This window comes from Festucalex cinctus, chromosome 20, assembly GCF_051991245.1.
Source record: "Festucalex cinctus isolate MCC-2025b chromosome 20, RoL_Fcin_1.0, whole genome shotgun sequence".
NCBI classification, from domain to species: domain Eukaryota; kingdom Metazoa; phylum Chordata; class Actinopteri; order Syngnathiformes; family Syngnathidae; genus Festucalex; species Festucalex cinctus.
Genome location: NC_135430.1, coordinates 9,007,685 through 9,021,885, shown reverse-complemented (window position 1 = coordinate 9,021,885; position 14,201 = coordinate 9,007,685). Strand labels below are relative to the sequence as shown.

At 41.7% G+C, this 14,201-nt stretch overlaps 1 protein-coding gene across 2 annotated transcripts; it reads left to right on the top strand.

Annotated features, from left to right (window-relative positions):
* Positions 1-264: 264 nt before the first annotated feature.
* Positions 265-13,798, top strand: LOC144009468 (cullin-1). Of its 2 annotated transcripts, none has more exons than XM_077509211.1 (22): positions 265-454; positions 2,216-2,604; positions 2,909-3,083; positions 3,170-3,337; positions 4,704-4,757; positions 4,828-4,918; positions 6,266-6,429; positions 6,496-6,658; positions 8,245-8,375; positions 8,466-8,573; positions 8,641-8,747; positions 9,914-9,962; positions 10,053-10,184; positions 10,267-10,384; positions 10,483-10,559; positions 10,634-10,752; positions 10,822-10,927; positions 12,564-12,611; positions 12,697-12,779; positions 12,856-12,961; positions 13,044-13,157; positions 13,242-13,798. In XM_077509211.1, the coding sequence occupies exons 2-22, from the start codon at positions 2,465-2,467 to the stop codon at positions 13,320-13,322; spliced, it is 2,334 nt and encodes a 777-aa protein (XP_077365337.1). In that variant the 5' UTR covers positions 265-454; positions 2,216-2,464; the 3' UTR covers positions 13,323-13,798. The 2 variants fall into 2 exon arrangements, with proteins under 2 accessions (XP_077365337.1, XP_077365338.1); XM_077509212.1 differs by having other exon boundaries at positions 266-454; positions 4,704-4,754.
* The last annotated feature ends 403 nt before the right edge of the window (positions 13,799-14,201 follow it).

Genomic DNA, 14,201 nt, shown 5'->3' with positions numbered 1-14,201 from the left:
GTAATTTTGATATTACATTTTCTGAATAGTTTGAATAAGGAATATGAAAATAATGTAAACTTTTATGTAGAAAGTTGCGTGAGAAAAGTGGGAATTTCAGGGAACATCATTTGTAATGGTTTGAATTTATGGACAAATGTTGAAGTAATAGTGGATGGAAATTGGCGCAATAATTCTAATGAGTGACATTAATTGAATTCTATGTTAAAGACTGAAACCACCAGGCAGGCTTTTTTGCTTGTGTTTCCATCAGTCGTATTTACGAGTGTCCTCTAATGCAGCATGAATCGGCGCTTGCCGAGCTGATCTTTGTGCGGACTCCGGAGCAAAGCGAGTTAGCACTGAGCAGCATTAGCAGCGGGTTAGTAGCGGCGGCAGCAGCAGGAAGAGGACACGACCGCCGGGACCAACACAAGCTGGGATTACACATTGAGACCCGCGGCCTAGAAACATGGTAACGACGCGTATGGACTCCGTTTTTCCCTCTCATTTTTTCCCTCGTGATAATTCCGCAAGCTCCGGGCTAGCCGGCTAATGCTAACGGCTAGCGGTGTGTTTTCCTGACTCATTATTGAGGGTCTGGCTGCCATTTTAAACACTTAAACCACCACGGCGAACAAATCTCCTTTCCCAACAACAAAATTCACTTCCAGGACCCGGAGGCGATTCGACGGCTGCGTCAACATGTGTCGTGATGCCGCTTTTACTCTAATCGCGCCCCTGAAGCGAGCTCCTCCGAAGCTAACGTGGCTAACGCTAGCAGACGAGCTAAGCTTGCTAGCACGATGGCGTAGTCGTGTCACACTCGGGAAAACTTTACTTTTTCGGCTGCAGTCCTTTGAAATGTTTGACATGGCAGCCGGTAAACGAGCCCCCCGAACCGACGGGAGTGAAAACTCAGCGATCGTGACAGAACACCTACCAAGAAGATAATCATGATCATCTTATCTAGGCAATTGGCTCGCTTCCTTGCTCCAATGTGATCTAGATTTAAGGTTGTCATGGAGCGTATTTGGGTAAAAAACAAAACAAAAAAGTAATTCATTGTTTCGGATGCTTCTTCTCATATGAAATGTTGACATTGCTAGTGTAGACGCGATGAGTGTAACTTGATCTGTTTTAAAGTTAATTTATACGATGAGAAGATATGTATAGATTTGGTGTGGCAATGTGTCAGCAACTGATCCAACAGCGACGCTTTAAAGCTGAAGCTTTGTGCTCAGTCAAGTTTCACATTTTAAGAAGCAATCTCAAAATGCCCTTGTACATAAGTGTCAAATCAGATGATGTGTTTTATGATGTATTTTATTTTGTATGTCACTTCAACATTTCAAGAGGAAGTTACACTTGAACAGCTTGATACAAGCACGTTTGGCCTCTTTTTGGAGAAAAGAGCAAGTGAGCTAGTTGTCTTCGCCTTTTCCAAGTGACGTTATTCAATCGTCTCACATTTCTTGACAGCGAGTGAGTCACAACAGGTGCTAAGGACGACTTAAAATAAGTTTTAACGCGTGTGGGAGGCGTCAAAACTATTTCCAAACAAAGTGTTTAATGTCCTCGCTATCGATTCTCAATCAGAGCGAGCGAGTGAGTCCGTCCGTCACTGCTCCAGCATCTTCCCTTGTTGCCGTGGTGACCGCCGCAGCTTCCCCGGTTTGCCCTCTCTTAGCGATTGCCCGTCCACGTGCGTGCTCATGACAGATCAAGAAGCGTCGACAGGAAAGTGTCGTTGACGCGGCATTTCGTGGACTAATCTGGAATTAGCTGAGTGATGTTGGCCTGCGAAGCCGATTGCGATATTCTGCCGGGACAACAAGAGCCTACAAGATGTTTTAATTTCTTATGCTGACCTTGGAATACTTCCGTCAATGCCTTCTTAAAACCCTGGCAAAAAAGTCATTTGGCATAATTTTTGCCTGCTTCTTTTTAAATGAAGTCAGTTTACCGCATTTTAATTATTGGCTGCCGACAATATCATTCAAAGGACTTTTTTTTTTTTTTTTTTTTTTTTTTTTTTTTTTTTTTTTCCTCAGTTTGACTGGGGATACGTTCCAGAACCGACCATTATACAGAGAGACCATATAAGCTGACTTTAATCACATTTAAACTTGTTAAAAACACTTCATAGGATCAATATGAAGTTTATGGGTAGATCAGAATGGGCACCCCCCCAAAAAAAAGAAAATCCCGCCACTTGACTTGTTTTTCCTCCCAGGTAATCTGGTGACGGACGTGCGCGGAAGCTCTGGGCTGTAGGAGCGGCACGCAGCGCCACCTGGCCGTGCACAGCGGGAGTGCAGCCCCGCCCCATCCCGTCGCCAGCGCCGCTTCCCGATGGCGCGCACACTCTGAGAGCCGCGCACCGACCCGCCCGCATCGTCGCAGGAGACCGGGCCCGCCGCCGCCGCCCGGCAGCCGCAGCGCCAGGGAAGCCTCGGCGGGAGCCGCCGACCCAGCCGCCGCCATGTCGTCCAACCGGACCCAGAACCCGCACGGCCTCAAGCAGATCGGCCTGGACCAGATCTGGGACGACCTGCGGGCCGGCATCCAGCAGGTCTACACCAGGCAGAGCATGGCCAAGTCCAGATACATGGAACTCTACACGTATCCTTTCTTTCTTTCTTTCTTGCTTTCTTTCTTTCTTTCTTTCTTTCTTTATCTTTTTTCTTCTTTTTCTTTCTTTCCCTCTTTCTCTTTTTTTCTTCTTTTTCTTTCTTTCCCTCTTTCTTTCCTTCTCTCTTTCTCTCTCGCTGTCTCACTCTCTCTTTTGTCTTCCTTCTCTCACTTCTTCTCTCGCTCTCTTCCTCCCTCTTTCTCTCTTTTCTTCCCGCTCTCTCTCTCTCTCTCTCTCTCTTTTCCTCCTCTTCCCGGCGCTGAGCTGGAATGTGCCTTAACGCCTCCCCACCAGGCACGTGTACAACTACTGCACCAGCGTGCACCAGTCCAACCAGGGCCGGGGCTCGGTGCCCCCCAGCAAGCCCTCCAAAAAGTCGAGCACTCAGGGCGGAGCGCAGTTTGTAGGCCTGGAGCTCTACAAGAGGCTGAAGGAGTTCTTAAAGAACTACCTGACCAGCCTGCTCAAGGTGAGTCGTCGGCACGCCAGCCAAAAAACACAAAAAGACGAGCCGGTGCTTCTCCAACACGCGTGTCTGTTTTTTTGGTGCGCCAGGACGGCGAAGACCTCATGGACGAGTGCGTGCTCAAGTTCTACACTCAACAGTGGGAGGATTACCGCTTCTCCAGTAAAGTCCTCAACGGGATCTGTGCCTACCTCAACCGTCACTGGGTCAGACGGGAGTGCGACGAGGGACGCAAGGGCATCTACGAGATCTACTCGGTCAGTAGGAACGACGCTTTTACGGCTGGCTTGGGATGGGATGTCCTGCCATGCGCGCTCATTCGTACCCGAGCCATAGTCAGTTGGCTGTTGTCGTGCTCTCAGAATCAAGGTTATCAATTAAAACCTGGCAATAGCCAGATTGATATTGCGATTCACTCAAGGGAGTTCTCCCCAATATCCATCTGGTACCGCTCCCGGTGAAAGGCGGGACATTCTGTACAATACTTCGAGCTGATTGGATGATGCGATTTGTTTTGACCAATCACGGCCACGGATGAAAATGTTTTCATTCTCGTGTTTACCAGCTAAAAATGCATGAAGCGTCTCTCGCTGTTCAACATTCAACAAGGAAACGGTGAGTAATTCTGCAAGAGCAAAATTAATTGCAGCGTCCGTTCGTCCATGTTAGGTTTGTTTGTTTGTTTGCATTATAGTTAACCAAAGTTTCAAAAACAATTTTTGAGAAAGGAGTCAATCGACAAAATGGTTGTTAACTTTAACTTTAGAAATCCAAACCAGCTCTAAATATTGTGAACATATCTTGTGTTTTTTGTCAAGTTTTATCTGAAATATTTTTTCGGGCTCCCTCTTTTACAAAACCTGTATAGTTGTCGTACATTCTGTATCTTTTTGGATTTAGTCATATGTTCAATTTGAAGGGGGTTATTTGTATTTTTTATTTTTTTATTTTTAATATATATGCATGTATACTGAAAAAATGTAACGTCAGTTTTCCCCTCTCCATACTTTGCTGATGCGTGCTCTTTACACTGATCACATGGTGGCATACGGAAAGGCTTAAAGAGGGACTGTTTCATCAGTCATTTGAAATTTGTCAACGGTCGGTTGCAAAATATTCAAATTGACTCAATTAAGGAAATCAGGAACGGCCTCAATCCCGATTCCTCTTCCTCCTCTTGCCCTCGTTCTGCTTGGTCATCCCTCTGCTAATCACGTCAACTAGTGTTGTTCCGATACTGTGTTTTGGCCCCCGATACCAGTTCCGATACCCAGCTTTGCAGTATCGGCCGATGCCGATACCATACCGATATCTCAGGTTTTTATTTTCCTCAACATAAAAAAGCTGTCCTGCCATTGGTTCAGAGCATTCAAGGGCCAATAGGATATCTTAGAATGGCACACAGTGAACATGTCACAAATCAGCGAATGTCGTATACGTGCAAGACACAAGATACTGCGTCCAAAATCCTATATTAGTGTTGGAATTAATGGTATCGGCATGTTACTTGTGAGTCGTCACCGATACCAATACCACCGTTTTGATGCAGTATCGGCGCCTCTGCCGATACCAGTATCGGTATCGGAACAACACTAACGTCAACTGTCGTGTTCTTCCTTGCAGCTGGCCCTGGTCACCTGGAGGGAGTGTTTGTTCCGACCCCTCAATAAACAGGTGGTGTGTATTTGTGTGGACTCGAGTCCGCCCACCACTTGTCATGTATCCTGACTTGAGATTTGTGTGTCAGGTCACAAACGCGGTGCTGAAGCTCATCGAGCGGGAGAGAAACGGCGAGACCATCAACACTCGTCTCATCAGCGGCGTGGTCCAGTCGTACGGTAGGTTCGCGACGCCAACTCCGCCGCTACTTGCAATTTGCATTTTAAAGGGGAAAGTTCCTGACAATATGTTCCATGCATGCATGTTTGTCCTTGCTATGTGAAAAACCCTTTGGGAAGTCTGCATTCAGTTCCATCCCAAAAATGTCAAAATGTAAGAAAAAAAAAAAATGGACATAAGTAGGGGTGTGAATTGCCTAGTACCTGACGATTCGATTCGTATCACGATTCACAGGTCACGATTCGATTCGATACCGATTAATCCCGATACGAATTTATAAGTCGATTGTTGCGATTTTTTTTCATTCAAATTTAGAAAATACTAATCAGTAAGCTTGTAGAGTGTAAGATTTATATGAAAATGTATTATTTATTTATCTGAAATTTCAGTCTTATAGAGGTTGGAATCTGTTTCATGTTTGAACAGCATTAAAATAAAATATTAAGGCTTAATGTTCCGTTCATATAACATTCTTCCATGCTCAAGGTGTGAAAAAAAAATAAATAAATAAATAAATAAAAATAAATCGATTCTGCCGATTATTGAATCGATTCGAGAATCGCGCGATGTAGTATCGCGATATATCGCCGAATCGATTTTTTTTTAACACCCCTAGACATAAGTGTTTTTCACATAGCGGCGACGATTTCTGCAATATGAATTCAGCAACAAAATCCGTCCATTTTCATAAATTTCAGGGGGCGGCCATTTTGTAACTTGCTGTCAACTGAAAATGATATCACAGTTGCTCAACTCAGGGCCAGTCATGGCCCATCTTGTAAACATTACATGACCAAACTAAAATGGGGGGGGGGGGAAACTAATATTAAAGGGACACTTGACTCAACAATTTTCATATTTTGTCCAGAATGAATTTAATAAATTCATTATTTTTCATGTACAATTAATACCTTTTTAAAAAGTATTTTTTTTCTACTTGCGGTCGAATGATGATGACATCACCTGTGCTGAGGAAGTAAGTAACGGCCAATCATGGCTCACCTGTTTGCTGGGGTGGGTCAGCATACTGAGCCATGACTGGTCGTTACCTACTTCCTCAGCACAGGTGATGTCATCAGTCGACAGAAAGTAGAAAAATTACTTTTCAAAGGTATTAATTGTACATGGAAAAATAACCAGTTACACATTAATTATCGACAAAATATTAACTTTTTACTGCTGAAAATGGCTCAAAGAGTCAAGTATCCCTTTAATTTAAAAAGTACACTTGTAAACATGTGTAAAAGTACAAGTGCTGATCCAGCTCCCTGTAATTAAGTCAAAACACAGAAGCTAAACTAAAAAAACATTTTTTTTTTTCATAACATGCCCCATAAATTCCCTAGTGGAGCTGGGCCTAAACGAGGAGGACGCCTTTGCCAAAGGCCCCACACTGTCCGTGTACAAGGAATACTTTGAGTGCCAGTTCCTGACGGACACGGAACGCTTCTACACACGCGAGAGCACCGAGTTCCTCCAGCAGAACCCCGTCACCGAGTACATGAAGAAGGTACGCACGCGTCAGCGAACGCACGTGGCGTGAGGTCGACGATGTCATCATCTGGTTTGACGGCAGGCGGAGGCCCGGCTGCTGGAGGAGCAGCGGCGCGTGCAGGTGTACCTCCACGAGTCCACGCAAGACGAGCTGGCCAGGAAGTGCGAGCAGGTCCTCATCGAGAAGCACCTGGAGATCTTTCACACCGAGTTCCAGAACCTTCTGGATGCTGACAAGAATGAAGGTGAGCTTTGTCCATCTTAGGAAAAAAAAAACTTGGACTTGGAACTTTAAAAAAAATAAAATAAAAAATTCCCAATACAGTGTTCCCTCGTTTATTGCAGGTTCATCTTTCACGGCCTCGCTGTTTCGCAGATTTTTATTATTTTTTTTAATTTATTTATTTTTTATTATTTAATCTTTTTTTTGTTTTATTTTTTTGGTCTTTATGCGGCTGTGTGAATGCTATGTCCGACCGGGGACATACGGGCATTGTATTCTGGAGATATAAAATATATACTGTACTATTCAACAAGTGAATTTAAAAAACAAAACAAAAAAAAAACATACTTTTAATGGGGAAAAAAATGACTGAATGAAAAAAAACAAATGATGAATGAAAAAGCATTCATAATAAACTAAAAATCATACCAAAATGAAAAAAAAACTTATAAAATAAATGAAAAAATATATACGTATTGTAATAAGTAAATTTAAAAAAATACTTATGTGGAAAAAAATGACTATAAATGAAAAAAAAAACATAAATGATGAATGAAAAAGCATTCATAAAACTAAAAATCATACCAAAACGAAAAAAACATATAAAATAAATGAAAAAAATAAGTACTGGTACTTTTAATGGAACTGTAAGTTTAAAAAAAAAAAACCAGATGAATGAAAGAACATTCATAATAAACTAAAAATCATACCACAATGAAAAACCCCCAAAATAAAATAAAAATATATACTGTAAAAAGTAAATTAAAAAAAGTACTTTTAATGGAAAAAATTACTGTAAAGGAAAAAAAAACAGATGAATTAAAAAAACATTCATAATAAACTAAAAATCATACCACAATGAAATAAAAAAACAAAATAAAATAAAAAAAATTATACTGTAATAAGTAAATTAAAAAAGTACTTTAAATGGAAAAAATTACTGTAAAGGAAAAAAAAGAGATGAATTAAAAAAACATTCATAATAAACTAAAAATCATACCGAAATTAAAAAAAAGCATAAAATAAAAGAAAAAATATATACTTTGAAACTTTGAAAATGAATGTCATGAAAACAGAACATATATGATGAATGAAAAACCATTTATAATAAAGTAAAAATAATACCAAAATGAAAAAACTTGTATCAATGAAAAAAATATATAATTTTTATTATTTATTTATTTATTTATTTTTTATTGGTGTGTATTTGCATGATCGCGGGTAATTTTTGGAACGTAACACCTGTGATAAATGAGGGAACACTGTACTCGAATAAAATGTAATAGTACATCCACTACAGTAGGTGGCAGTGGCGCTCTCAATGTCAACATATTGTGCAAGGAGGATTAGCTCCTCCGCATTAAGGTACTTTTAACAATTTCGGAGACAAATGATAACTAAATGCAGTATTTGAATCTTCAATAATAATTGAGAATCACTGATGTAATGTAAACAAGAGTAATAAACCCGTTTATTTTTTCTAGATGCAAAAGGAGGAAAAAATTGAGAAATCTGTTGTTTTTTTTTGTTGGAGAAAAATGTTCAATTTGTTTTGAAGGCACAAAATGTAATCATGTGGTCTGCTCAAACTTGATGATGATGATACAGATCTGGGCCGCATGTACAATCTGGTGTCCCGCATCACGGACGGCCTGGGCGAGCTGAAGAAGCTTCTGGAGACTCACATCCACAACCAGGGCCTGGCCGCCATCGAGAAGTGCGGCGAGGCGGCGCTCAACGTACGTGCGGCGGAGGCGGCGCACGTCTGCCACGCGCCCACCCAGCTGGCGCCCGGGTCACGCCTGTCGTGTGTGCGTGTCGTTTTTCAGGACCCCAAAGTGTACGTGCAGACCACGCTGGACGTGCACAAGAAGTACAATGCCTTGGTCATGTCGGCCTTCAACAACGACGCCGGCTTTGTGGCGGCGCTGGATAAGGTCAGCCGGTTATTGATCAGTCGATGGGTGAATCGGATGGTTTATGACGCCCCCACCCCCCCCACAGGCATGCGGCCGCTTCATCAACAACAACGCCGTCACCAGGATGGCGCAATCATCCAGCAAGTCGCCCGAGCTGCTCGCCAGATATTGCGACTCGCTTCTCAAGAAGAGGTCAGCAGGCGGCAATGCACAATTTTTTATTTATTTTTTTTGTCTTCACATTTTTCCCACTTTTAGTTTGCAAATTTTTTCCCACATTTTTGCTTTCTTGTTTTCTTTAAACCACCTTTACATTCACCTGACATTATCTTGACCTCATTTTTTTTTTTCTTCGATATTGTGTTCACAATTTGCTAGCGTCATTTGAACCCCTACTTTAAAACCCTACTTTTAAACGCTCAACCTAGTTTTTAACCTGGATTTAGACCCTACTTTGAAATTTTACCCCCTAATTTGAAACCCTAACCCAACATTGCAGCCTTGCTTTAATGCCCAGACCCAACTTTGAAACCTTAACCTTACTTTATTCGAATATATATTAAACTTAAACTTAACAAGAGAGAAAAAAAAACAGCCTGATGACATCAGCTGTGCTGAAAAAGTAGGTAACGACCAATCATGGCTCACCTGTTTTCCAGGTTTGGCCAGTAAACTGAGCCATGATTGGTCGTTACCTCCTAGCACAGGTGATGTCATCTTCAGTCGACAGCAAGTAGAAAAATTACTTTTTAAAGGTCTAAATTGTACATGAAAAATAATGACGTTACCACATTAATTATAGACAAAACATGAACTTTTTATTACTCAAAATGGCCCAATGAGTCAAGTATCCCTTTAACGCCCAAACCCAACTTTGAAACATTTCCGTTACTTTATTCATCTTAACGAGAGAGAGAGAGAGAGAGAAAAAAAAGCCTATTTTTTTATTTTATTTTATTTTTTTTGACACGGGTCAATGTTTAAATTTCTTATGTTTTAAATTACAAAAAAAAAATGGCAATAATCACCCACCACCACCATTTTTTATTTATTTTTTTGGTGTGAATTTAAAAAAGGCTAATTATATAATTAAACCAACTGGGTATTAATATTCACATTAAATATGTTTAAATGTCTTAGAATGTTAATTTTAGTTGATTTACATTTTCTTCAATTTCTTTTTTTTTTTTTTTTTTTACATTTTGTTTTCCTTCACATTTTCATGACTCTTCAATTTTTTTATTTTTTTCGTTTTCTTTCAATTTTATTCAGATGTCTTTTTCTTGGCATTTTCCACGTTTTTTTTTAACTTTTTCTTTCCAACGTGTTGACGTTTGTTGTTGTCGTCACTCGGTCAGCTCCAAGAACCCCGAGGAGGCGGAGCTGGAGGACACACTGAACCAAGTGGTAAGTAGGCCACGCCCGCTGCCGTTCCGCCCTTTTTTTGTTTTTGTTTTTGTTTTTGCCGGCTTTGCAAAGACGCGCTCGCTCTTCCAGATGGTCGTCTTCAAGTACATCGAGGACAAGGACGTTTTCCAGAAGTTTTACGCCAAGATGCTGGCCAAGCGTTTGGTCCACCAGAACAGCGCCAGCGACGACGCCGAGGCCAGCATGATCTCAAAACTCAAGGTGGCCGAACCCGAGCGAACGAACCAAACGAAAGCGTGCGCGGCGGCCATTTTGTCACCATCCCATCTTTGCCCTTTTGCAGCAAGCGTGCGGCTTCGAGTACACGTCCAAACTTCAGCGGATGTTCCAGGACATCGGCGTCAGCAAGGACCTCAACGAACAGTTCAAGAAACACCTCACCAACTCGGAACCTCTCGACTGTCAGTTGCGCACGCTTCCTTCATGGTCACCATTTTGAAGCTTTGTTCATCCATTAGTTGTTCAGAGAAAAATATGAGGACTGTGTTGTTGTTTTCAGTGGACTTCAGTATTCAGGTTCTGAGTTCTGGCTCGTGGCCTTTCCAGCAGTCGTGTACCTTTGCGCTCCCCTCCGAGGTAACAACCACACATACGCGAGCCGAGCGCCCCGTCGTCTTCCTGACTGACATGCTCGCGTGCGTTCCGTTCAGCTGGAGAGGAGCTACCAGCGCTTCACGGCGTTCTACGCCAGCAGACACAGCGGCAGGAAGTTGACGTGGCTCTACCACCTGTCCAAAGGCGAGCTGGTGGCCAACTGCTTCAAGAACAGGTACGTTCGTCTTCGTCCGTCCGTCCGTCCCGACGGCGGGTCACCAACGTTTCCCCCGCTGTGCCGTAGGTACACGTTGCAGGCGTCCACCTTCCAGATGGCCATCCTGCTGCAGTACAACACGGAGGACAGCTACAGCGTGCAGCAGCTCTCTGACAGCACGCAGATCAAAACGGTGACAACCCCCGAAAACAAAACTTGATTTGACTGGCTTCTGTAAGTTCAAAATTCACATTAGGGCCTTCAAACATTGGCCAATTGGGCCAAACGGCCGATTATTTTATAGGAAAATTGACATTTCCGACGCTGTGAAAGTACCCTGAATGCACCATTTTGCTTGCGTAGCATTAGCAACTAGCAAGTGTGAAGCGAATGTTATTCTGTTGTCCTTTTAAGTTGTTTAATGACACCACAGTTGGAGTTAACTGTAAAACCAAATACACAACGTGAAGAATTATGGCCACACTATATTTAAATACAAAACATGTTTCATTTTTAAAACATCACTAGCCTAACACGAACGGGAAGTTGGCAAATGCTAACAGGAAGTTAGCATCGACTTGGGGAGTGTTTTCCGGCGTTTACTTTCCAGACTGCACTCACAATATGAGAAATCCGTGACCCCATTCCAATATTTTTATGGGTTTGTTGATAGCTGTCAAAGTTGAAGCGTTTACTTCTTGATTAATCACAAAAAATATCACAATCATCTATTCAGCCAGATTAATCACGCTATTAATTTTTGACCGTTAGTTGGTTACGTTAAAGGTAGTTGTGCTTGAGCAATAGACATAACTGTACATGCATTTAATATGAATGTTTGCGTATGATATTCAAAAAAAATTGTTCATTTCAAATTATCGGGTTCTTTTATTATTATTATTATTATTATTATTATTATCATTATTATGCAAGTAATTAACTGATAAGAAAAAGAGGAGTATGTGTGTACAGGGAAAAAATGTTGAAGATTTCCTCATAATTCTAGCAGGTGCTCTTCAAATTTGGTGGGCAAAAAATGTTGATGAAAAGCCTATTTGATTAAATGATTAATCATAATTTAAACTAATATGTGATTAATTAATCTTTTTTTTTTTTTTTTTTTTTTAATTATCGTTTGACAGCTCTAGTAAAAATACATAAAATAGTTATTTACTCATTTACTATTTTCTAAACTTTAGGACATGTATAATTTATGATACGTTTATCATGGATAGCTTTCTACAATGTTCGCATTACATATTTTTAAATGAAATCAGTTATGAGGGTAACAATTAGCCATTGAAACAAAACAAACCAGCGAGCCATACAAGTAAAATTATAATACAAAGATAGATTTGGTGGACACATTATCATGATTATTATTATGATTATTTTTATTATATTTTTTATTTTTTCCAATTCTTACCAGATGATGTTCAAATATGTCCCACTACATACCAATTGCTAAAAGGTTAACTTTTTGGCGCAATTGTGATTTAACTTAAAACTTAAAACAAATTTTGAAAACAACACAAACAATAACAGCTGTGGAAAAAAAAATCTGTGCTGTGTGATTAATTGCATGTTTTCGCTGGACTGGCAAGTGGAAATTTGGTGTTGCGCAACATCAGCGCAGTACCACATTGTGCCACGACATGGCGAGTGGCAGCACTGAGCTCTACTGGAAAACATACAGTGGATTTTTTTTAAAAAATGGTCTTTTTCAGTTTGTATGCATAATTTCCTTCACGTTGGTGGTCATATGTATTATTATTATTATTATTATTATTATTATTATTTTATGGAACAACTTCCTCCTCCCCTTTCAGGACATCCTCATTCAAGTTCTCCAGATCTTGTTGAAGTCCAAACTGCTGGTGAGTGAAGCGAACGGTCGACCGTAACGCTCGATGACGTCCGTCTGTCCGTCACTCAAATGTGTCTTGTCTGTCTTTCCGTCAGGTCCTGGAGGACGAGAATGCCAACGTGGACGAGATGGACTTCAAACCCGACACCGTCATCAAGCTCTTCCTGGGATACAAAAAGTCAGACGGCGTCCCACAACCACAATTCGTGCGCGCCGACGTCTTTTCCTGACGTGTTCGTTGTGTTTGTGTGCAGTAAAAAGTTGCGCGTCAACATCAACGTCCCCATGAAGACGGAGCAGAAGCAAGAGCAGGAGACCACGCACAAGAACATCGAGGAGGACCGAAAGCTCCTCATTCAGGTCCCGCACAAACATGCACACTCGTGATTTTGAACGTGCCTTTTTTTGTGTGCACACGTGTTGACTTTGCGTGTGCGCGTAGGCGGCCATCGTGCGCATCATGAAGATGCGGAAGGTCCTGAAGCATCAGCAGCTGCTGGCCGAGGTCCTCAACCAGCTGTCGTCTCGCTTCAAGCCTCGCGTGCCCGTCATCAAGGTGCTTCCTTGCCGCCAAGCGCGTGGCTCCCTTGCTGTTGTCAATATCAGCTGACGGCCGCCGTTGTCTCCCCCTTGTGGACAGAAATGTATCGACATCCTGATCGAGAAGGAGTACCTGGAGAGAGTGGACGGCGAGAAGGACACGTACAGCTACCTGGCATGAGAGCCCGCCTCCCCGCGCGCGCGCGCACGCACGTACACGAGCGCCCCTCCCCCCCACACACACATTGCCCCGTTTTTATTTTCATGTGTTCGTTTTTCTTCGTCTGAGTAATCGAGTTGTGGCTCATTATGTGTGGCGGCCATGTTGCGTGCGTGCGTGCGCCACACCAGAGGCGCTGATCTGCCCGCCGACTGGAGGCTGAACTCTGACCTCTGCGCTCGTCCGCCAGTCATGAAGGAACTCGACACCCCCCCCCCAAACACACCTTCCCCACTTCCAAGCGCCGCACGTTGTAAATAGGCCCAGAGTTTAAGAGGAAGAGCACCTCGTCGTTCTCATGACTAGCCTTCAGCCAATCAGAGAGCCATATCCAAAGGTTTCTGCATGTTCCCGCTTCTCTCGCGCAGGACGACATTTGTATAGTGTGCTTCATTTTCTAAATGTGTGATAAATAAACGACGGAAAGGTTTCGTAAATATTCTCCTTTTTTTTTCTTTTTTTCTTTTTTTTTTTATTGCCGCCGCTGCTGCATGAGGGGAAGAAAAAAAAACGCCTTACTATCCATGGTTGTTTAATAAAATAAAAAAAAAACTCCTTACTATCCATGGTTGTTTAATAAAATAAAAAAAAAACTCCTTACTAGACATGGTCGTTTTAAAAAAAAAAAAAAAAAAAAAGTAAAACGCCTTACTATACATGGTTGTTTTTTGTTTTTTTGTTTTTTTTTAATAAAACGCCTTACTATACATGGTTGTTTTTAAAAAAAAATAAAACGCCTTACTATACATGGTCGTTTAAAAAAAAAAAAAAAAAAAAAAAAAAAAAACGCCTTACGGTCGTTTTTTTTGTTTTTTTTTAAATAAAACGCCTTATTAAACG

What these genes read in the sequence shown, in the direction of transcription:
- LOC144009468 (XM_077509211.1), top strand. Translation starts at nt 2,465, where the DNA reads ATGTCGTCCAACCGGACCCAGAACCCGCACGGCCTCAAGCAGATCGGC. An exon ending in AGGACACACTGAACCAAGTG is followed by an intron (nt 9,963 to 10,052) that starts GTAAGTAGGCCA and finishes TCGCTCTTCCAG; the next exon opens with ATGGTCGTCTTCAAGTACAT. An exon ending in ACCGAAAGCTCCTCATTCAG is followed by an intron (nt 12,962 to 13,043) that starts GTCCCGCACAAA and finishes GTGTGCGCGTAG; the next exon opens with GCGGCCATCGTGCGCATCAT.